This window comes from Scylla paramamosain, chromosome 40 (genome assembly GCF_035594125.1).
Source record: "Scylla paramamosain isolate STU-SP2022 chromosome 40, ASM3559412v1, whole genome shotgun sequence".
Lineage (NCBI taxonomy): Eukaryota > Metazoa > Arthropoda > Malacostraca > Decapoda > Portunidae > Scylla > Scylla paramamosain.
In genome coordinates this window covers 6,174,026-6,198,000 of record NC_087190.1, presented here as the reverse complement: position 1 = coordinate 6,198,000, position 23,975 = coordinate 6,174,026, and the positions used below count along the sequence as shown (strand labels likewise).

General features: G+C 42.8%; 2 protein-coding genes across 2 annotated transcripts in view; one reads left to right on the top strand and one right to left on the bottom strand.

Annotated features, from left to right (window-relative positions):
- Positions 1-1,342, bottom strand: part of LOC135092375 (protein FAM200C-like) — a 2,618-nt gene extending 1,276 nt beyond the window's left edge. Inside the window, exon 1 of the mRNA XM_063990827.1 lies at positions 1-1,342. This exon is cut by the window's left edge and continues 1,276 nt beyond it. Coding sequence (XP_063846897.1) covers positions 1-854 — 854 coding nt within the window. The 5' untranslated portion in view covers positions 855-1,342.
- Positions 1,343-5,755: 4,413 nt separating this feature from the next.
- LOC135092570 (uncharacterized) lies at positions 5,756-8,575 on the top strand. Its single transcript, XM_063991185.1, has 5 exons — positions 5,756-5,896; positions 6,459-6,583; positions 6,693-6,854; positions 6,990-7,422; positions 8,063-8,575. Exons 1-5 carry the CDS (start codon positions 5,756-5,758, stop codon positions 8,573-8,575), a joined length of 1,374 nt encoding a protein of 457 aa, XP_063847255.1.
- The last annotated feature ends 15,400 nt before the right edge of the window (positions 8,576-23,975 follow it).

Sequence of the window (23,975 nt, the reverse complement as noted above, 5' to 3'; positions counted from 1 at the left end):
TTGTCTTGTTTCTGCTTCTGCAAGAAAATTTCCACTTCATCTTTGAGCTCGTAAAGACGACTCAGCATGTTTCCCTTGGAAAGCCAGCGGACTTCGGTGTGAAACAGGAGAGTCTTGTAATCAGTGCCCAAATCTGAGCAAAGAGCTGCGAAAAGCCTAGAATTCAAAGAGCTATTCTTTACAAAATTCACCACTTTTATTGCCAAATTCAGTGAACTGCGTAGATTACTAGGCAGAGTTTTGCTTGCTAATGACTGTCTGTGGATAACACAGTGAGTCCCAGTTACAGCAGGATTTTTTTCTTTCACCAGCTTCACAAATACAGAGCGAGATCCAATCATTGATGGGGCACCATCAGTACAAACACCGACTAATTTTTCCCATGAAAGACCGTGCTCTTGGAAAAACTCATCAACCTTTGAAAAAACATCGATGGCCTTTGCTGTTGTCTCCAGTGCTGCTGAGAAAAGAATTTCTTCTTTCACAGTTCCTTCATCCACGAATCGAGAATAAACAAGCAGCTGGCAGAGGTGAGCAACATCAGTATTTTCATCGCACTGTATTGCAAAGAAGCGAGATGCTTTTATTTTTTCCAAAACTTGTTCTTTTATGTCTTCTGAAAGTTGGTCAATGCGACGCTTCACTGTGTTATCTGATAAGGAAATCTTTGATAACTTTCTTTGGCTTTCTTCCCCAAGCACAGTATTTGCAGCACTCAAAAGGCAGGGTTTTACAAGAGTTTCCCCCACAGAGTGAGGCTTCTTTGCTTTTGCAATAAGTAGTGACAGCTCGTAAGATGCTTCCACCAGTTTCCACGTTTCTTGATGAAAAACACTGCTTGAGTCCAGCTTCATACGATTCAGCTCATGCAGTATGGCTGTGAAGAGCTCCTTTGGGTTTTCTTTTAATGCTTTGTGCTCAAATGTCGCTCCAGACGACCAGGTATTAAGTCGTCATTGCTGAGGACTGTATGGCATATGACACACTGAGGGAGATGAAATCCATTCCTCTCTATAACAGTGAAGCCATACTTGATATATTCATCTGAATACTTTCTTTTCTTTGCCCCAAACATTTCTGCAAAGTGAAAATAGCAACAAACTTATAAACTGCACCATGGAACTAAGTAGTTATATAACATACCGTATTGGCATGCACCACACCACACATTCATATAACATAGATCACACAACTGGAAATCATAAATCTGTAACATACCACAAATATTCAGCACACAACGTGGCTTATATCTTAACAATAATGACAATGAGAACAACTGCGGAAAATACAACGAGAAGAAGCAAACGGAGTAAAACTACACGCACGAAAATGCTCAGTTATACTGTGATGTAATAATGTGTTGATTTGACGAGCGATGTTTTGCATACAGTCGACCTTGGCATAGTTGTGCTCATGTACCTTTGTTTGTTGGATCCTATATTAGCGATTTTGGCGATGACTGAATTGTGATATGATGGTACGTTTTTGGTGTGATGTAGAGCAGTGCGCGCACGGTGGTTTAGTTTTGCTTACGTGTCGAGAGTTGAGTTTGTGTTTGCAGTGGTTTAGTCTGTTATCGTGTTTTTTGGCTTTGTTTTATCATTTCCACTTTTTTATAATAGATTCGCTTCTTTCTGCTGTCTGAGATTTTTATTAACGTTTTTTATTAAGTGAATAGATATGGCGATTGAACCATCAACCCAGCAACATATACAGTACACTTAATTTGTCACACACACTTTTCGCCGCCTATACTGGAATCAACGCACACACTTCACCACATACATTCAAACTATCGTACAAAACTCACCGCGTATTATTTACATTTCACACTTTCGATCGCAACGAGTTTTTTCACACAAGACATTCCATTCTGCATCGTTCTACCCTTGCAAATCGTCAAGGTTACAATGTCACTCATACACGTATGTGATCCAGAATTGAAGAGTGAAATAAATCCCTACCGTGGACAAGGGGAATATGTGCTCAGGTTGACGGGATGGAGTATTGGGAGTTTGTGACGAGTCCCTCAGTGGCGTCAGTGTGGTTGGTATCATTGACTTGTCCAAAACGTGTAAAGAGAACTAGCTTAATAGAAAACGGGTTGGAGTGACTGCTATAATTATACTTTGCATGTATGTAATGACAGATATTTGTTCTTTGAATGATTTTATTATTCTAATTAAACAAATAATTTTGAGCAGATGAATTCACGCCCCCCTTGTATCCTCCTCGCGCCCCCCTAGGGGGGGGCGCGCCCCCTAGTTTGGGAACCACTGGTCTAAATGAGTGTGTGGTGCAAGCAAAAACTATTCTTAATTTCAAGGCCAAGATAGATAATAATAGATACAGAGGCGGGACAGTACAAGCATAGCTCCTCTCCTGAGTGACACAGCTAGGTAACAACTAGGTAATCACACACATACACACACACACACACACACACACACACACACACACACACAATTGATGTAAATAAAGCATCTGGTCCAGACGAAGTATCAAACTGGATACTGAAAGAATGCAGAGAACAAATGCCTGATAAAAATCACAGTATGGTGGTGACATCATTGTTGCAGGGAAGAGTACCAAAAGATTGGAAGAGAGCAAATATTATACCAATATTCAAAGGAGGAAATAAGGAAAACCCACTAAATTATAGACCAGTATCATTGACTAGTGTTGTAGGGAAACTATGTGAAAGAACAATTAAGGAAAGACAGAACACTTGAAAGGAGACGAAGTTTTGGTTAATTGTCAATTTGGATTTAGAAGGGGAAGATCACGCTCCATGAACTTATTGTCCTTTTATTCAAGGTTAGTCGATATTGTGCAAGAGAGACAGATATGGATGGGTGAATGGTGTCTACTTAGACTTGAAGAAGGCTTTCGACAACACAGCACCACACCAAAGATTGCTATGAAATTATGGAAGAATTGGAGAAAGACTACTAGAGTGGAAGGAGGATTATCTGGATGATAGAGAGATGAGAACTGTAATACAAGACCAAAATTAATCTTGGCTGAAAGTAACTAGTGGTGTCCCACAGGGGTCAGTGTTGGGATGATAATGTTTGTGATATATGTGAATGACATGAATGAAAAAATAGATAGTTATATGAACTTATTTGCAGATGATGCTAAGCTGATGAGAAGAATAGAAAATGTAATTGACTATGATACTGCAAGATTATTTAAATAAGATAAAAAGATGGAGTAAATCTTGGCAAATGGAATTCAGTTTAAGTAAATGTAAAGTAATGTAGTTTGGGAAGAGTGAAAAACGAATAAAATATCATTATGAGATGGATGGTGTGAAGTTAATGAAATCAAAAGAGGAAGTGAATTTAGGAGTAACAGTTACTAAAAACTTGACTTCGGACAGACACATTGATAAAATTACTGGAGAGATGATGAATTTGTTAAAATGAGTACTAAAAACTTGACTTCGGACAGACACATTGATAAAATTACTGGAAAGATGATGAATTTGTTAAAATAAGTAAGAATGTCATTCTCATATTTGGATGAAGGAATGATAAAAAAAAGTTGTTGATTTTCATGATAAGATTAGAATATGCGGCAGTGGTGTGGTCTCCTCATACAAAGAGGAATATTATAAAATTAGAGAGTACAAAGAGCCATCAGTAAGATGGTTCAGGAGTTGAGTAAGTCAACCTATGAAGAAAGATTAACGATGATGGAAATTCCTACCCTTGAAAACAGGAGCGAGGAGATTTATTAATAAGCATCTATAGAATGATAAAATGGTATGGAAAATGTGGACAAAGAATGTTTTATAAATTTAGACACAGAGTACAAGGGGACACAGTAAGAAGTTGAAGAAAGTTAACTGTAGAAGGGACATCAAGAAGTGTGAACAAATGGAATGAACTCAGTGAAGACGTTGTGAATGCTGAAATTGTCCATGCATTTAAGACCAAACTGGATAAGTATAGAGACAGGATACTATGAGATTACTTTCCTCCCGTAAACCACAGCTAGGTAAACACAACTAGGTAAATATATACACACATAACAAACTGCTGCTAAGAGAAGAGGGAAATACCAGATACAGACAAGGCCACAGCAAAGACTAATAAAAGGAAGATGCTTGAGTGACATAAAGAAATAAAGTTTCCCACAGAGAAATATATAAGTTTGGAACAAGCTCAGTGAGGAGGCAGTATTGGCAACGAGTGTGCACAACTTTGAGGAAAAGCTGGACAAGTGTAGATATGGAGGCAGACCACACGAACGTAGCTCAGGCCTTGTAAATTACAACTAGGTAAACACACACACACACACACACACACACACACACACACATATATAAAAAGAAAATCCATAATCACACATAGGATAACAACGACAAAGAAACAATAATACAACAGAAATAATTAAAAAACATCCCCTTTTTATGATTTGCAGGGAACCACCACCACCACCACCAGCAGCAGCACCAGCACATACAGCAGGGGTTCTCGAAGTGGTCAATATCGATCCTCAGGGGTTGATGGGACCATCCAAGGGGTCAATGAATAATTAGGGGGTTGAAAGGTCAATGAATAACAGGGGGGGTCAAAAGGGGGTCAATGAATAACCAGGGGGTTTGAAGGGGGTCAATGAATAATCAGTGGGTCAAAATGGGGTCAATGAATAATTAGGGGGTCAAAAGGGGGTCAATGAATAACCAAGGGATCGATGAATATTTACTGCTGGGGTCTAAGGGACCGTTGAAACCTCTGATTAGAAATTCTCCCCAAAAAAATTGCAAAAATCTGAAGAATACCAGACATAATTATTACTATTATTTTTAATTATAATAATTTCTTGAATTCAAACAATAAGTCAAATTGTCAGTGAATCTTCAGAAATTTCAGCAGTGCTGGCAACACTACCTTCAACCAAACCCTTCCCCTCATTGTGTCTCGCATCTCTCCAGTCTGTTCTAGGGTCTGTACACAATGCATTCTTGTCTCTGTCCCGTATTGAGCCAGTGAACGTATCCCTACTCCACCCCAGCCTGCCCACGCCTCTCTCGCTGTCTCGCACACATTAGTTCAGCGCACGCTCAGCTCTCGTAAGTGTGGTCCGCGAACTGATTATTGTGACGCATTGAAAACTGTGCGTAACAAACACAATGGCTGTCGTTGCTGCTAAGAAGAAATGCCGTCATTATTCTCAGAAATATTTGAAATATGGATTCATTACTTCATTAACCAATGACACCATGCCATTGTGTCACTTGTGTGAAAAGACTTTCAGTAATGATGCCATGAAGCCTGCAAAGATGAAGCACCACCTTGAAACGGTTCACTGTGATTAGAAAAACAAAGACCTTGACTATTTCAAGACACTGAAAGAAAACTCAAAAGTCGATCAAATATCAAGACTTTTTTCAAAGCACCCGTCAGTGGTGATACTGAAGGAGGTTTAAGAGCTTCATATAACATCTCCCTCATGAAAGCAAAGAAAGGAAAGGCACACACTATTGGTGAGGGTATCATAATCCCAGCTATTAAAGTTATAGAAAGTGTTATGAAGAAAAATTCTCACTCTGTTCTTAAAGATTTGCCATTAAGTAACAGTACAGTGCAAAGAAGAATTGATGAAGTGAGTGACTGTGAACAGCTGGGAATGGATGGGAGAGGAGTGGCTGTGAATGACTGGAAAAGGAGTGGCTGTGAATGGCTGGGAAAGGAGAAGCTGGGAATAGCTGGGAGAGGAGTGGCTTGGAAAGGGGTGGCTAGGAATGGCTGGGCGAGGAGTGGCTGGCAATGGCTGGGAGAGGCTGGGATGGGAGTGGCTAGGAATGGTTGGGGGAAAAGTGACTGTGAATGGCAGGGAAAGGAGTGGCTGGGAATGGCTGGAAGAGAAGAGGCTAAAAATGGCTGTGAGAAGAGTGACTGGAAGTGGCTGGGAGAGGAGCCATTCCTCTCCAAGCCATTCCTATAACCACTCCTCTCCCACCCATTCCTAGACACTCCTCTCCCAGTCATTCCCAGCCATTTCATTCCCAACCACTCCTCCCCCAGCCATTCCCAGACACAGCCCTCCCAGCCATTACCAGCCATTCCTCTCTCAACCATTACCAGTTACTCCTCTCCCAGCCTATTCCAGACACTCCCCTAACAGCCATTCCCAGCCACTCCTCTCCCAGTCTCTCCCAGCTACTTCTCCCTCAGCCATTCCCAGCAACTCCTTCCCTAGTCATTCCCAGCCACTCCTTTCCCAGCCACTTCTCTCCCAGCCACTAATCCCCCAGTCATTCCCAGCTACTCATCCCCCAGTCATTCCCAGCCATTCCTTTCCCAGCCACTTCTCTCCCAGCCACTCCTCCGCCAGCCATTCCCAGACACTGTCCTCCCAGCCGTTACCAGCTATTCCTCTCCCAACCATTACCAGATACTCCTCTCGCAGCCAATTCCAGACACTCCCCTAATAACCATTCCCAGCAACTCCTCTCCCAGCCATTCCTAACCAATGCCCTCACAGTCTCTCCCATCCCCATCTCCCCCAGCCATTTCCACCCACTGCCCTCCCTGCCTCTCAAAGCCACTCCTACCCCGGACACACAAAGGTGTTCATCCCCATCAATTTTCAACCACACCCCTCCCAGCCTCTCCCAGCCATACAAAGCCATTCACAGCCACTTCTCTCCCAGCCTCTTCTCCCCCACCCATTCCTAGGCTCTCCCAGCCATTCCCAGCCTATCCTAGCCACTCCCAGATTCTCTCCCAGCTATTCCCAGCCATTCCCCTCTCAGCCATTCCCAGCCACTCCAGATTCAGCTATTCCCAGTCACTCCTCTCCCAGACATTCCCAGCCACACCTCTTTCAGCTATTCCCAGGTACTAGTCTCCCAGCCATTTTCAGCTACTCCTTTCCCAGCCATTCCCCGCCACTCCTTTCCCAGTCATTCCAAGCCACTCTTCTCCCAGCTATTTCCAGCCATTCACAGCCACTCCTCTCCCGGTCTATCCCAGCTACTTCTCCCCCCGCCATTCTCAGCCAGTCCCCTCCCAGCCTCTCCTCCCCCAGCCATCCCCAGTCGCTCCATTCCCAGCCACTCCTCCCACAGCCATTCCCAGCCTCTCCCAGTCGCTCCTCTCCCAGCCATTCCTTGTTACTCCTCTTCCAGCCAATGCCAGCCATTCCTCTCACAGCAATTCCCAGCCACTCCTCTCCCAGCCATTGCTAACCACTCCTCTCCCAGACACTTCTACTCCAGCCATTCCCAGCCACTCCCCTCCTTGCCCCTCCCAGCCATTCTTCCCCCAACCATTCCCAGCCTCTCTCAGCCACTCCTTTCCCAACCATTCCCAGCCACTCCTTTCCCAGCCATTCATAGCCAATCCCACCCACTACTTTCCCAGCCATTCCCAGTTACTTATCTCCCCGGCAGTCCTCTCCCATGCAGTCATTCCCAGCAACACATCTCCCAGCCTCTTCGAGCCAATCCCAGCCATTCCCAGCCACTCCTCTCCCAGCCATTCCTCTCCCAGCTATTGCCAGCCATCCCTCTACTAGCCATTACTCTTTCAGCTATTCGCTGTTACACCTGTCTCAGCTATTCCCAGCATTCCTAGCTGCTCCTCCTCCAGCCATTCCCAGACTCTGCTCCCTCAGCCATTCCCAGCCACTCCTCTCCCAGTCGTTCCCAGCCATTCACAGCCACTCGTCTCAAATCCATTCCCGGCCACTTCTCTCAGAGCCATTCACAGCCATTCCTCTCCCAGTCATTTCCACCCACTCCTCCCACAGCTAGACCCCTCCTAGCCTCTCCCAGCCAATGCCAACCAATACTCTCCCAGCCATTTCCAGCCATTTCTCTCCCAGCCATTCCCAGCCATTCTCAGCCACTCCCCTTCCAGCTAATCCTCTCCTAGCCATTCCCAGCAATTCCCAGTTACTCCCCTCCCAGCCATTCCCAGCCACTCCTCTCCCAGCCATTCCCAGCCGCTTCTCTCCCAGCCACTACTCTCCCAGCCACTCCTCTCTCAGCTATTCCCAGCCACTCCTCTCCCAGCTACCCCTCTCCTAGCCACTCCTCTCCCAGCCATTACTAGCTAACCCTATCCTAGCCACTCCTCTTCCTGTCATTCCCAGCCACTCCTCTCTCAGCTATTCCCAGCCACTCCTCTCCCAGCCATTCACAGACACTTCTATCCCAGCCATTCTTAGCCACTCGCAGCAACTCCTCTCCCTGCCATTCCCAGCCACCCTTCTCTTAGCCACTCCTCTCCCAGCCATTCTCGGCCACTCCTCTTTCAACCATTCCCAGTTACTCCTCTCCCAGCCATTCTCAGCCTCTCCTCTCATAGCCATTGATAAACATTCCTCGCCCAGTCTCTCCCAGCCACTCTTCCCCCAGCCATTCCAGCCTCTCCCAGCCAACCCCTGCCACTCCTCTCCCAGTTTCTCCCAAACACTCCAGCTTCTCCCAGCTGAACCCAACCATTCCTCTCTCAATCTCTTCCAGCCATTCCAAGCTACACCCCTCCCAGCCACTCCTCTCGCGGCCATTTTCAGCCGCTCCTATCCCAGCCATTCCCAGCTACTCCTCTCCTAGACACTTCTCTCCCAGCTATTCCCAGCCACTCTTCTCACAGCCACTTCTCTCCTAGCTACTCCTCTCCCACCCATTCCCAGCCAATCCCAGCCACTTCTCTCCCAGCAGTTCCCAGTCACTCCTCTCCCAGCCATTCCCAGCCACTCCTCTCTTAACCATTCTCAGCCATTCATAACCACTCCTCTCCCAGCCTCTCCCAGCCACCTCTCCCCCAGCCATTCCTAGCCCATCTTCTCCCAGCCATTCCCAATTACTCCTCTCCCAGCCGTTCCCAGCCTCTCCTCTCCTAGTCAATCCCAGACAGTCCTCTGCATTCCAATCCCAGCCTCTCCTCTCCCATCGAATCCCAGCCACTCCCATCCTATTCTATGGTAACCTTTCCTACTCCTAACCTACTTGAGTGAGTCCGTTTGGTGATATTTGTAGTTTACAGGGTGGGACAACGGGTGGGGATGGCAGTTCCCCCCTGGGCAGCTCCTTCACCATACTGTGTGTTTTGTACCCACGCTTCCCTCACACAATCTTAAAGTTCATCACGAGCACCCAACACATTTGTTGGTAAACTTGGTCTACTTCCGCATCTTCTGGTTACGTTAATTCATATTAAACATTTATCATAATTTTATGGCGTCCAATAATATTTATTAATATTATATTAAGTATATTGTTAGCAGATAATTTTATTTATTTATTTTTATTTTTTTTTAAGTTATTAAGAGGGATTTGAACGCTTGCGTCCAACACTCAAGGTCCTCCAGACCGTCATTCTGTCCACTGGGCCATGGGAACCTCAACACACCTCAGGGTAAAGAAGATATATTTGAACACAGTATTTCCCTCCCTGTGTTCATGCCGTACCAAAGGTTCAATAAGAATAACTACTGTCGATTTTAATGTAAACATTCACATTCACAACGATAATAAGATAAAATTAAGTATTGTGGACTGTTGTGGGAGTAGCAATCATGGCGTGCAAACAGCAGTAGATGAGATTAAAGAGCTTGTGTGTGGAGCCGCCTGTGGGAACCCTCCCCTGTGTTGCGTGGTGACTGGCACACGTGCTTCACCACTACCACCACCACCACAACACACCACTACACCCTTAAAGCACTCGCTTGTTATTCACGCAGGATTTACCTACCAGCAGAAAGAAAGCTTCCGGCGGGGAAGGAGGGCGGCGGGGGAGGAGTTAAGAGGAGGGGGAAGGGGGACCAGGGGAGGCCGAGGACGTGTGTGTGCATTCATTTTTTGTTTTTTTTCCACACGTCAAACAAATATCGTTGTAAGTCACCGCCCAGCAAACCACCCCTTACAAATTCACCATCCTAGCGACAGTCTATGTGTGTGTGTGTGTGTGTGTAGGACAGCTGTCATTGATAATATAAATCATTATAAATACAGCAGCAGTCTGTGACAACCTCACTCATCCCTGCCGTTCTTTCTCCTTCCTTTTGTCGCTTTTCATTCTATCTCTCCCTCCTATACATATCTGAAGAGAGAGAGAGAGAGAGAGAGAGAGAGAGAGAGAGAGAGAGAGAGAGAGAGAGAAATTTCGTTCAGTTTGCGTCCATTCTAAGTATTATTGTTATTCTTATTAATATCATAACTACTAAAATAATAAATGTAAGAAGAATAATAATCATTATCATAAAGTGCATTGTTCTTTTTTATACCTGCAGTACAATCAAGATCCAGCGAGTCTGGTTGGATCTTGCCTACAATAATTCATCAAACACACACACGCCCTCGGCCGCCCCTGGCCCCCATACTCCCTTCTCTTTAACTCTTTCCCCGCCACATCTTCCTCCCGGTCAGAAGCTTCCACCCTGCCGATAATTAAATCTCATGTGTAGAACAAGTGAGTGGTGGAAGGGCATTCAGCTGCCAAGAGACTGTCACCAACTTTTTTTAGGTGACTGTACGAGCTGGCAAGACTCGCTCCTGCGGCGCATTCAGCAGTCATTAGTTCCACCTTGACATAGTGGTGGTGTACCTCGCCCGTATCAGCACCTGGCTCTGTGTGCAGCGCGGGGAAAGGTTGAAGACCGCTGGGATAAAACAAGACGCAAGGTAAACTTCATTAAGATATGATAACCAGGATCATAAGTCTTTTTCTTTTATTTTCTTTCACATTTCAAACTATAAAAGTCTCATTCACGAAAAACTGCTCTTCACAAAGGACTGTATTCTGAAACACTTCCGCTCCGCACCTCCACTACTTTCAAAAGACTCGAGGCAGATGAAGGCACACTGGTTTTTGAGTGTTTATACAGTGCTAGTGAGAGATTAACAAGATTTCTACATTATTATTAAGAGAAACGGTCTTGAGAAACCGGCAAATCATCTCTGTGGCCTTTAAAAATAGTCATGATAAGAGAGTAGAGTGTTTCTGAATATGGGCGTATTTGGTAAGTTACACGTGTTTTTAAAGATGTAGTTATGGTTCTAGTGATAGATTAACAAGATTTCTACATTATCATTAAGACAACCCGGCTAATTATTTATGTGGCTTTTAAAAATAGTTGTGTTGAGAGAGCTGAATGCGGGCCAGACACGCACAGCTTAACTACAGCGAGTCAGGAAGGAAAACGAGCTTAAAACCACGAAACAGCTGGGGAAACAAGCACCACGCCCCAAATGTCTCAAAGTAAAGACAGACACATCAGGATTCACGAAAGGAAACTGCATTTCACACAGCCACGGACAGGCAAAGTTAACAAAACTGAGATAGGAAGTAAAACAAGCTTAAAATCATGAAACAGCTGAGGACACAAGCACCACGCCCCAAATGCCTCATAGTAAAGGCAACATTCTCCATTGATAGGCAGAAAAACCGCTCTTCACGCAGACACGCACCTCTAAATTTAAACAAACTTAACTCAGGAAAGAAAACAAGCTTGAAAAAAAAAAAAAATGACAGTGAGGAACATAAGCACCACACCTTAAATACTTCAAAATAAATTGAACATTCTCAACTGAGACAGAAAAAAATAAATAAATAAATAAATAAATGAAAAAAAATAATAATAAAAAAAACCCTGCTCTTTACAGACACGTACAGGTAAACTTAACTAAGGCGAGTCAGAAAGTAAAACAAGCTTAAAGAATCATATAACAGAGCCGGGGACAGAAGCACCTCACCCAAAATGCTTCAAGACAAAGGCAACATTCTCCCTTCATATACAAGCAGCCTCGTCCCAACGATTCATCTAAGGATCTGTTTGTGACGCTAAATTCTCCATAGCTTTGAGTACCCCCTTCAGGACCCGCATGACACTGGAAAAACTATCCCTCTCCATCTCTGGAACATCTTGGAGAGACGGAAGAACCATATAAACAGCCTGGAGTAAGCGGTAGCAAGTCCACACCACCACAGGCACCGCGTTGAGTTGTCTTTTTTAAGTCTCCCTTCGTCTAGACCTCATTTTTTTTTCTCTTCTCTAAACTGCGTGCGTTTGAAGGAGAGACTATCCTGTGTGTTCCTGAGGCTGGCGTTGATGTTAGTGGTCATTCTTCTCAATACTGAGACCACTTCCAGCTCAGATTTGGGTCGGTGAAGGACTTGGAAGGTTATATTATGGATTTTTGCTATGAATTCCGTGGTTTTTGTTAATGGGAGGGTGGTGTGCGTGCGTGAAAGAGGTGGGTAACTTAGATTTTCTCTTATTTTGGGTTTATCTTCATTGTTTTCTGTCCTTTCACTTCCTTCATTTCCCTTCTTTTCTACTCCATTGTCACTATTCACCTATTTATCAGTTCTTCCTTTATTCCCCTTCCTATCTCCCACTTCCACATCACTCTTGCCTTTCACCTCTTCCGCTCTCTCACACAGTCTATCCATCTCTTCCACCAACACCTCCACCTGTTTCTCCTACTCCACATAATCCATCTCGCTTCTCTCCACTCTCTTCCACTCATTCCACCCGCCCAGGAGGGAGGTGGAAGAGAGGAGGGCCTCGTGGAGGAGAGAAGTAGGGTGGTAGTGACTCCTGTATCCACTTATCAACCTTCTAAGAACCTGTAATGCATTTTCTGTCTCCTGCGATAGGCGAGTGGATGAGAGGAGAGGTGGATGAGGAAGAATAGGATGTTTTCCATACCCTTATTGGAACTCTCAAACGCGATCTTCTTTTTGTGTTTATCGTCCTTTATTTCTGCCTCTTCTCTTTCATCAGCATCGTCTTTTCTTGTTCCTATTTGGGATTGACGTATGATTATGACGATGATAATAATAATAGTAATAATAATAATAGTAGTAGTAGTAACCCAGTGCCCAGTGCCTGCAGGAGGGGGTTAAGGTGCTGCTGATCAGAAAGGGATCAAGGAGTAACTGCAGAAGGAGGTGGTGTAGGTGGTGGTGGTGGTGTATAAAGGAAGAGATGAAGGGTAACTGCAGGAGGTAGTGACTGGAAAGGGATGGTGTGTTCTGGTGACATCAAGAAACACAGCTGCCCACACTGAACTACAGACATCTGGAATGACCTAAGTGAAGATGTGGTTATGATGTTGGGCTAATTTGCTGCCAGATGACAATACTCCGTAAGTGCAAAATAGTGAAATGAAAGCATTAAAACATACTCCAGAACTAGGTGAAGACAACCAGGCAAACACAAAACAGGCAAACACAAAACAGGCAGACACAACCAGGCAGACACAACCAGGCAAACACAGTAAGGCAAACACAGCAAGGCAAACACAGCAAGGCAAGCACAGCAAGGCAAACACAGCAAGGCAAGCACAACTAGGGTCATTCTACCATCACGGTCGTTTCGCTCGGAGGTAACTTACGGGTGTACTCTTACCTATATCTCTAGAAGTAGTTAACGTGATGTGATTTTCACCAAGATAGAACTAATGGCTGAAGAGGATAATGAGACTATCCAGAACATTCTGTATTCATTGGTGTTCTTGCTATTAATTGTTAAAGAGGACGTTGCAGTCGTGCAAAACTTTGTGAGATTATAAGAAAAAATCAAAATATTTTAAATGGAGGTTGTAGATGAAGGTTTAAGCTTTGAAAATAAGTATAGATTTTGTCAAATACCATTTCAGTTTTTCCCACAAAAAATTATAAATGCCGTTATGGTCGTTTCAATAATTTCGTTACCGTCATTTCACTCCGATTCCCTTAAGAAATCAAACAAAAATAATGATAATAATTAAGTACCAAAACATAAATGGCTTTTTGGATCACCCTAATATACATACATACATATACATATAATATATATTGTAACACCCACTCAGGGGCGTTAGACAAGGGTATTTCTTCTTGGTATATTATTACGCCTGGTTATTGACACTCGTTGATTCTTGTGTGTGTTTACTTGTCCCATATGGTGAACGTAAGAGTGAATGTGAGGGTGAACGTGAGGGTGAACGGTCCAACTGGAGAAGGTCCCTTAATTAATCTCTATGGAATACAAAATTAACATAAGTAACATCACAAAGTCCACATGAAGGCATTAGAGCAACACAATGAAATCACTATGCACACGTGTCAAAAAAAAGAAAAATAAATTAACAAATACATGACAAATAAACTACTAGCTAACAAGCTATGGTGACTATCCTTACGGTGTAAAGACAGTTCTGGGTCACAAATCTCACATGAATGTTTGATTACCTAACTATGACAATTTACGTTGAAATATCACAAAAAAACACAACATATATGTAACAGTTCTGGGTGTAACGTAAAGTAAATACAACAGGAGAGAATAACAAGCAACAAAGTACTACACTTTCCTGATATATTCCTAAACCTATCACAAATATAATAGAGGAACACTCACCAATCTCTGGCGCTCACAGGAAATAAATCCACAGGTTTAAATCCAACAAGGTGTGTGCGGCTGCTATACCACAGATAGACTGCCGGCTTTACCTCCCTCCTTGAGCTACCTTCCCTCGGTTTACCGCTCGAGGGATTCATACACAAATGAAACACTCATTAACACTCATTATTCCTAGGTAGTTATCATATGAAACGGGCAAATACTATGAAACAAACAAATATGAAACGAGCAATATACAGAAATAATTTGTATAGTGACCACCATCAAACACCATGTGTTATATATATATATATATATATATATATATATATATATATATATATATATATATATATATATATATATATATATATATATATATATATATATATATATATATATATATATATATATATATATATATATATATATATATATATATATATATATATATATATATATATATATATATATATATATATATATATATATATATATATAACTACCAATTGTTTATTGATTAGGAAAACAACAGAACGCCTGACTTCTGATCTTTCTAAAATTTCTGAATGGGTCAGAGCAAACCTGATATTGTTCAATGCCTCAAAAATTATATTCCTCCATCTATCAACTTGACACAACCTTCCAGACAACTATCCCCTCTTCATCAACGACACGCAACTGTCGCCCTCTTGTACACTGAACATCCTCAGTCTGTCCTTTACTTGTAATCTGAACTGGAAACTTCACATCTCATCTCTAGCTAAAACAGCTTGTATGAAGTTATGCATTCTGATACGTCTCCGTCCGTTTTACTCACCCCCCCAGCTGCTAACTCTGTACAAGGGCCTTATCCGTCCATGTATGGAGTATGCTTCACATATCTGGGAGGGTTTCACTCATACCACTCTTCTAGACAGGGTAAAATCAAAAGCTTTTCATCTCATCAACTCCTCTCCTCTTACTGACTGTCTTCAGCCTCTCTCTCATTGCTGTAATGTTGCATCTTTAGCTGTCTTCTACCACTAATTTCATGCTAACTACTCTTCTGATCTTACTAACTACATGCCTCCCTTCCTCCCGCGGCCTCGCTGCAAAAAACTCTTCTTTCTCTCATCCCTGTTCTGTCCACCTCTAATGCAAGAGTTAACCAGCATTCTCAATTATTCATCCCTTTCTCTGGTAAAATCTGGAACTCCCTGCCTGCTTCTGTATTTTCACCTTCCCATGACTTGAATTCTGTTGTTTGGAAGCTTGATATTATCATCTTTAAGAGGAAGGGTTAACTCATAATGCCCATCTTTCAGCAGATGTACTCCTTCTTCCATCTTACTCACAAACCTTTTATCTTCATATGATAATGGAGTGTCACCTGACTTTCCATCACCGAAGTCAAATTCAAACATATCCCTCACATGAGAAGGATTAATCATCTCTGGTTTTAGTAGGAACCACTAAGAAATTAATGCTCTTTTCTTCATTAATTTCTACTTCTTGTGTCACTGTTCTGCAGACTACCATTGTATCCTCCACTGGACTTGCATGAGGAGAGATTCTATCAATGATCCCCCAACCTAGCTCTGTCCTACATGCATAGGGATGCTTCTTACTATCACCTGCTATTTGCTCTTCTGCCATAATGGCTTCTGCACAATCAAGAACAATGAGGAGTCCTATGTCAACATTTGGGTCATATTTCATTAGTTTGTCAGAGATCGCCTTCAAGTGGGTCCAGTTACAAGCAGTCTTGGGCCTTGGCATCTGACTTTATCTAGCTGAAATGTTTTCTGTTGAATATGCTGAAGGGATTGATATTTCCACTTCTTCATTATAACCTCTCACTTTAAGTCCATGAACTTTGATAGAATCAGTGATTTGTTTTCCACTTATTGTGTGAATATTAAGTGACATTGGTGGGCTGCTGACTTCCAATTTATCCAGAGTACTTTCCTTGATGAATGATGCATCAGACTGCTTATCCAGCAGTCCATGCACTACTGGAATAGCTGAGAGAGAAGCTGGGAGTGGCTAGGAGAGGCTGGGAATGGCTGGGAGAGCCTGGTAATGGGTAGGGGAGAAGAGGCTGGGAGAGAAGTGGCTGTGAATGGCTTTGTATGGCTGGGAGAGGCTGGGAGGGGTGTGGTTGAAAATTGATGGGGAGGATCACCTTTGTGTGTCCGGGGTAGGAGTGGCTTTGAGAGGCAGGGAGGGCAGTGGGTGGAAATGGCTGGGGGAGATGGGGATGGGAGAGACTGTGAGGGCATTGGTTAGGAATGGCTGGGAGAGGAGTTGCTGGGAATGGTTGTTAGGGGTGTGTGTGGAATTGGCTGCGAGAGGAGTATCTGGTAATGGTTGGGAGAGGAATAGCTGGTAACGGCTGGGAGGACAGTGTCTGGGAATGGCTGGCGGAGGAGTGGCTGGGAGAGAAGTGGCTGGGAAAGGAATGGCTGGGAATGACTGGGGGATGAGTAGCTGGGAATGACTGGGGGATTAGTGGCTGGGAGAGAAGTGGCTGGGAAAGGAGTGGCTGGGAATGACTAGGGAAGGAGTTGCTGGGAATGGCTGAGGGAGAAGTAGCTGGGAGAGACTGGGAGAGGAGTGGCTGGGAATGCCTGGGAGAGAAGTGGCTTGGAATTGCTGGGAGAAGAGAGGCTAGGAATGGCTAGGAGAGGAGAGGAGAGAAGTGGCTGTGAATTGCTTGGAGAAAAGAGGCTAGGAATCCTGGGAGAGGAGTGGCTGGGAATGACTGGGAGAGGAGTGGCTAGGAATGGGTGGGAGAGGAATGGTTATAGGAATGGCTTGGAGAGGAATGGCTCCTCTCCCAGCCATTTCCAGTCACTCTTCTCACAGCCATTTTTAGCCTCTCCTCTTCCAGCAATTCCCAGCCACTCCTTTCCCTGCCATTCACAGTCACTTCTCTCCCATCCATTTCCAGCCTCTCCCAGCCATTGCCAGCCACTTCTCCCCCTGCCATTACTAGCCACTCCTCTCTAACCCACTCCTTTCCCAGCTATTCTCAGCCACTCCTTTCCCAGCTATTCCCAACCACTCCTTTTCCAGCCATTCACAGCCACTCCTCTCCCATCCATTCCCAGCCATTCAACAGTCACTCACTTCATCAATTCTTCTTAATTCTACTTAATGGCAAATCTTTAAGAACAGAGTGTAAATCTTTCTTCATAACACTTTCTATAACTTCTTTAATGGCTGGGATTATGATAACCTCACCAATAGTGTATGCCTTTCCTTTCTTTGCTTTCATGAGGGAGATGTTATATGAAGCTCTTAAACCTCCTTCAGTATCACCACTGACTGATGCTTTGAAAAGAGTCTTGATATTTGATCGACTTTTGAGTTTTCTTTCAGTGTCTTGAAATAGTCAAGGTCTTTGTTTTTCTTATCACAGTGAACCGTTTCAAGGTGGTGCTTCATCTTTGCAGGCTTCATGGCATCATTACTGAAAGTCTTTTCACACAAGTGACACAATGGCATGGTGTCATTGGTTAATGAAGTAATGAATCCATATTTCAAATATTTCTGAGAACACTGACGCCATTTCTTCTTAGCAGCAACGACAGCCATTGTGCTTGTTACGCACAGTTTTCAATGCGTCACAATAATCAGTTCGCGGACCACACTTACGGAAGCTGAGCGTGCGCTGAACTAATGTGTCCGAGACAGAGAGAGAGACGTAGGCGGGGTGGGGTGGGGTGGGGGGATACGTTCACTGGCTCAGTACGGGACAGAGACAAGAATGCATTGTGTACAGACCCTAGTACAGACCGGAGAGATGTGAGACACAATGAGGGGGAGGGATTGGTTGAAGGTAGTGTTGCCAGCACTGCTGAAATTTCTGAAGATTCACTGACAATTTGACCTATTGTTTGAATTCAAGAAATTATTATAATTAAAAATAATAGTGATAATTATGTCTGGTATTCTTCAGATTTTTGCAAATTATTTTTGAGAATTTCTAATGAGAGGTTTCAACGGTCCCTTAGACCCCAGCAGTAAATATTCATCGATCCCTTGGTTATTCATTGACCTCTTTTTGACCCCCTAATTATTCATTGACCCCATTTTGACCCACTGATTATTCATTGACCCCCTTCAACCCCCTGGTTATTCATTGACCCCCTTTTGACCCCCTTGGTTATTCATTGACCCCCTTTCAACACCCTAATTATTCATTGACCCCTTGGATGGTCCTATCAACCCCTGAGGATCGATATTGACCACTTTGAGAACCCCTGCTGTATGTGCTGGTGGTGGTGGTGGTGGTGGTGGTGGTGGTGGTTCCCTGCAAATCATTAAAAGGGGATGTTTTTTTTTACTTATTTCTGTTGTTTTATTGTTTCTTTGTTGTTGTTATCCTATGTGTGATTATGGATTTTCTTTTTATATGTGTGTGTGTGTGTGTGTGTGCGTGTGTGTGAGTGTGTGTGTGTGTGTGTGTGTGTGTGTGTACATGGCTCTCCTACAGTGCTGTCATCAAGAAGATGCTGGAACAATGGGGTGCTCTGCAGCTCTTTTTCACAGACTTACACAATCAGCAGAGTAAGAGCTATTCACACGCACTAAAGAATGCTTATGAACTATTGCATAGTCCTTTTGTTAGACTATATTATTGCTTCCTTGAATCAGTGTTGCCCAGATTCACCCACTTTAACCTTCATTTTCAAAGTGAAAGACTTGTGATAAATGCATGTCATAGTCAAGTTTGTAGTCTGTATAAGGATATACTGTTGATGTTCATGAAGAGAGACAGTGTGATGAAGCAACCGCTCGGTAATAATGAACCAAGAAATGAGCGTGAATGGAATATGCTGAAACAGGTGTACTTAGGAGCTTCTGTGCCTGAAAGAGTAACGAGTACTCCTGATCTGTATAAGGATAGAGACGAAATGACTGAATTCCAGAAGAGATGCAGATCTTTCCTTGTCACAGCTGCAGAACAGATCAAGAATAGACTTGATTTTGAGGACCCAGATCTCTCAATACTGTCTATCTTGGAGCCAGCCTACGTTCTGGGTAAGAAAGAAGTAAACGAATGTAGTCTGGTTACTCAGGCAGTTCATCTTCCACACATAATTGGTGGAGATGATGCCACACTGCAGCAACTGGATGACGAATGGAGGAAGCTTGAGTTTGAAGATCTCCCAGAAAACATCATGAGTGGGGGGAAGGAAATGGAAAAATAAAAGATAAAGCTCCTGATTTGTTTTGGGGTGAGATAAGGCTGATTCTGGATAGTGAGGGATGCTCTAAGTGCAAGTGAGTGTCTGCCTTTGCGCTAGCATGCCTTTCATTGCCCCATGTAAATGCAGATTGCAAAAGATGTTTTTGGGACATAAACAGAATGAGAACTGAAGACAGAAACAAACTCAAAACAGAATCAGTAAGAGACATTTTTTTAGCAAAACAATCTGTAACAAGCAAAGGAAACCGTAACTGCACCTCATCCCAGCCATCCAGGAGCATGATAAGGAGCATCACTTCCCAAGGGCTATATCCAACTGGTGTAGAAAGTGACCCAAACTCTCCAAAAATCCACGGTGACTCAGCCATTGACCTACAAAATGGTGAGTATATGATAGCGTCTCGTAACATGCAATGCTTCTCAGAACTTATATCAAATGCCTAACAAAAAACTTATTGGTGTCTAGTGTTCCAATGGTATATTTTGTGATATTTTGCAGAACTGACAAAAAAATAGTTGAATCTTGGTGTATGATAATCTAGCACAAAATACGATAATTTTTATGGGTGTGTACGATAATTTCGGGACACAAATCTGGGAACACTGGTCATTCACGGCCAAGTTGCGCTCAGACAAAGATGAGCAGGAAGGTAACCAAGGTAAATACTTTAATTTTGTAGTAAAAATTGATTGTCATATTGCCAAGTTGATTGCATGTATTGTTAATGAATACTGTAATATGTTGAAAATTTCATATCAGTACATAATGTTATTTTATAGGAAATTTAGACTAAGAACTTGTTCGCATTTGTTGCAGTCATGCCTACCTCATCAATAAATGTTAGAGAGAGAGAGAGAGAGAGAGAGAGAGAGAGAGAGAGAGAGAGAGAGAGAGAGAGAGAGAGAGAGAGAGAGAGAGAGAGAGAGAGAGAGAGAGAGAGAGAGAGAGAGAGAGAGAGAGAGAGAGAGAGAGCTGCAGCTGCCTTTCCTCGACCCTATGATGATGTGTGTGATCAGTAAAATTGATTACCTAAGAGCTAATGAAGACCTGCTGGTGTAGCTACAAAGATTAGACAAATACAAGAAATTAGACAAATTAAAATATTAGACAAATAAACATTGAAACTTATGTAGAATCTAGAACTTCTAGTAATATTGATAGACTCGCCTACTTAAACAAGTATACAACTAGTGAAGCAAAGGATGCTATTAAAATGTTAATGTACCTTAACTGATGCTGACTATGGGCAGGCAAAGAAAACTTTTAGGGAGAGATTTGGAAACAAAAGTATCATAGCTGATGCTTACACAAGAAAGTTAATGAATTGGCCACCAGTCTCTAAGCATAATGGTCTGGCCTTAACAGTATTCTTGGATTTTTTGAAGTGCTGTCTAGCTGCAATAAAACACTCTTCTCACTTATAATTTCTGGACGACCCTAGGGAGCAGAGAAAGGTACTAACAAAACTCCCTGATCATATGGTTTATGACTGGAGAAAACAAGTGATGACATATCTCGACACTAACAGTAACAGCAGCATTCCTAGTAGTGATGATGAGCACCAAACACCCTTTGAAATGTTATGTAAATTTATCCAGAAGGAAGCGAAAGGAGCAAGGAATCCCTTTGTTTCCTGGGATTCAGTAAATAGGGAAGTAAATAACTAGAACAAAACTGAAACAAGCAGCCAAATGGAAACCAAGGGAATCAAACACCATGACAAAGAATAGAGGGAGCAAAACTTTCATGGCTATATCAATTGAAGAAAAACCAATGTGTTCATTGCAAAGTAAAGTGAATGTACAAGCCAACAAACAATATCCCTGGGAGCAGGAAAGGAAAGGACAGTTCTGTCACTACTGTACAAAGGATCATGACTTAGATGATTGCAAGGAATTTGCCAAACTTGATAGTAATACCAGGTACACATTTGCTAAAGAAAGATGGTTATGTACAGGGTGTTTAAAAATGGGTCACAAAGGGAAAAATTGTAGAAGAAGGAAATTATGTAAAGTATGTCAGAGATACCATCCCACAGCTCTTCACAATGGTGACATGACGAGAACTGAGAGCCAAAGGGTGCCAGAACAAGCAACTCAGCCTAAAAGTGATAACAAATCCACAGTAGTAGTAGCAAATAAGGTCAAATTGACAGAATCAGTGACACATGACATGCACACCATGACAGTTCCTGTATGGTTACATCATGTTAGTAATGAAGAGAATAAAATTTTAGTGCATGGACTGCTGGAGGAGCAGTCTGATGCTTCATTCATCAAGGAAAGTACTCTGGATAAATTAGAAGGCAGCAGCCCACCAATGTCACTTAATATTCACACAATAAGTGGAAAACAAATCACTGATTCTATTAAAGTCCAAGGACTTAAAGTGAGAGGTTATAATGAAGAAGTGGAAATATCAATCCCTTCAGCATATTCAACAGAAAACATTTCAGCAAGTTAAAGTCAGATGCCAAGGTCCAAGACTGCTTGTAACTGGCCCCACTTGATGGCGATCTCTGACAAACTAATGAAATATGACCCAAATGTTGACATAGGACTCCTCATTGTTCTTGATTGTGCAGAAACCATTATGGCAGAAGAGCAAATAGCAGGTAAATAGTAAGAAGCATCCCTATGCATGTAGGACAGAGCTAGGTTGGGGGATCATTGATAGAATCTCTCCTCATGCAAGTCCAGTGGAGGATACAATGGTAGTCTGCAGAACAGTGACACAAGAAGTAGAAATTAATGAAGAAAAGAGCATTAATTTCTTAGTGGTTCCTACTAAAACCAGAGATGATTAATCCTTCTCATGTGAGGGATATGTTTGAATTTGACTTCGGTGATGGAAAGTCAGGTGACACTCCATTATCATATGAAGATAAAAGGTTTGTGAGTAAGATGAAAGAAGGAGTACATCTGCTGAAGGATGGGCATTATGAGTTAACCCTTCCTCTTAAAGATGATAATATCAAGCTTCCAAACAACAGAATTCAAGTCATGGGAAGGTGAAAATACAGAAGCAGGCAGGGAGTTCCAGAGTTTACCAGAGAAAGGGATGAATAATTGAGAATGCTGGTTAACTCTTGCATTAGAGGTGGACAGAACAGGGATGAGAGAAAGAAGAGTTTCTTGCAGCGAGGCCGCGGGAGGAAGGGAGGCATGTAGTTAGTAAGATCAGAAGAGCAGTTAGCATGAAAATAGTGATAGAAGACAGCTAAAGATGCAACAATACAGCAATGAGAGAGAGGCTGAAGACAGTCAGTAAGAGGAGAGGAGTTGATGAGATGAAAAGCTTTTGATTTTACCCTGTCTAGAAGAGTGGTATGAGTGAAACCCTCCCAGATATGTGAAGCATACTCCATACATGGACGGATAAGGCCCTTGTACAGAGTTAGCAGCTGGGGGGGTGAGTAAAACGGACGGAGACGTATCAGAATGCATAACTTCATACAAGCTGTTTTAGCTAGAGATGAGATGTGAAGTTCCCAGTTCAGATTACAAGTAAAGGACAGACTGAGGATGTTCAGTGTACAAGAGGGCGACAGTTGCGTGTCGTTGATGAAGAGGGGATAGTTGTCTGGAAGGTTGTGTCAAGTTGATAGATGGAGGAATATAATTTTTGAGGCATTGAACAATATCAGGTTTGCTCTGACCCATTCAGAAATTTAGAAAGATCAGAAGTCAGGCGTTCTGTTGTTTCCCTAATCAATAAACAATTGGTAGTTATATATATATATATATATATATATATATATATATATATATATATATATATATATATATATATATATATATATATATATATATATATATATATATATATATATATATATATATATATATATATATATATATATATAACACATGGTGTTTGATGGTGGTCACTGGTTGTGTTTGCCTTGCTGTGTCTGCCTGGTTGTGTTTGCCTGTTTTGTGTTTGCCTGTTTTGTTTGCCTGGTTGTGTTTGCCTGTTGTCTTCACCTAGTTCTGGAGTATGTTTTGATGCTTTCATTTCACTATTTTGCACTTACGGAGTATTGTCATCTGGCAGCAAATTAGCACAACATCATAACCACATCTTCACTTAAGTCATTCCAGATGTCTGTAGTTCAGTGTGGGCAGCTGTGTTTCTTGATGTCACCAGAACACACCATCCCTTTCCAGTCACTACCTCCTGCAGTTACCCTTCATCTCTTCCTTTATACACCACCACCACCACCACCTACACCACTTCCTTCTGCAGTTACTCCTTGATCCCTTTCTGATCAGCACCAGCTTCACCCCCTCCTGCAGGCACTGGGTGGGGCTGGCACTGCTCCTCCTCCAGCTGGAGTGTTCCCTGCGGTGCCTCTTTGCGTGGGCCAATAAGGTGCCTTCGCAGGTGATCACTGCCAAACACACGGCTCTCTACACTACC